Source organism: Aptenodytes forsteri, unplaced genomic scaffold (assembly GCF_000699145.1).
Source record: "Aptenodytes forsteri isolate BGI_AS27 unplaced genomic scaffold, ASM69914v1 Scaffold83, whole genome shotgun sequence".
Lineage (NCBI taxonomy): Eukaryota > Metazoa > Chordata > Aves > Sphenisciformes > Spheniscidae > Aptenodytes > Aptenodytes forsteri.
In genome coordinates, this window is record NW_008795371.1 from 5,317,031 (window position 1) to 5,317,299 (window position 269).

At 65.4% G+C, this 269-nt stretch overlaps 1 protein-coding gene across 1 annotated transcript in view; it reads right to left on the reverse strand.

Annotated features, from left to right (window-relative positions):
* Positions 1 to 241, reverse strand: part of SMAD3 (SMAD family member 3) — a 79,772-nt gene extending 79,531 nt beyond the window's left edge. The window contains exon 1 of the mRNA XM_009280412.1: positions 36 to 241. Coding sequence (XP_009278687.1) covers positions 36 to 241 — 206 coding nt within the window. The remainder of the gene's footprint in view (positions 1 to 35) is intronic.
* Positions 242 to 269: the final 28 nt, after the last annotated feature.

Here is a 269-nt window from a genome sequence, read left to right on the forward strand (position 1 = left end):
CCCCCCCCCCCCCGCCGCCGCGCACCCCCCCCTACCTGGGGATGGTGATGCACTTGGTGTTGATGTTCTGCGTGGTGATCGCCTTCTCCAGCTCGTCCAGCTGCCCCGTCTTCTTCAGCTTCTTCACCAGGCTCTTCACCGCCTTCTCGCACCATTTCTCCTCCTGCCCGTTCTGCTCCCCTTTCTTCCAGCCCAGGAGCCGCTTGACGATGGGAGGAGTGAAAGGCAGGATGGAGGACATGCTGGCTCGCCCGGCAGGGCCGGCAGCG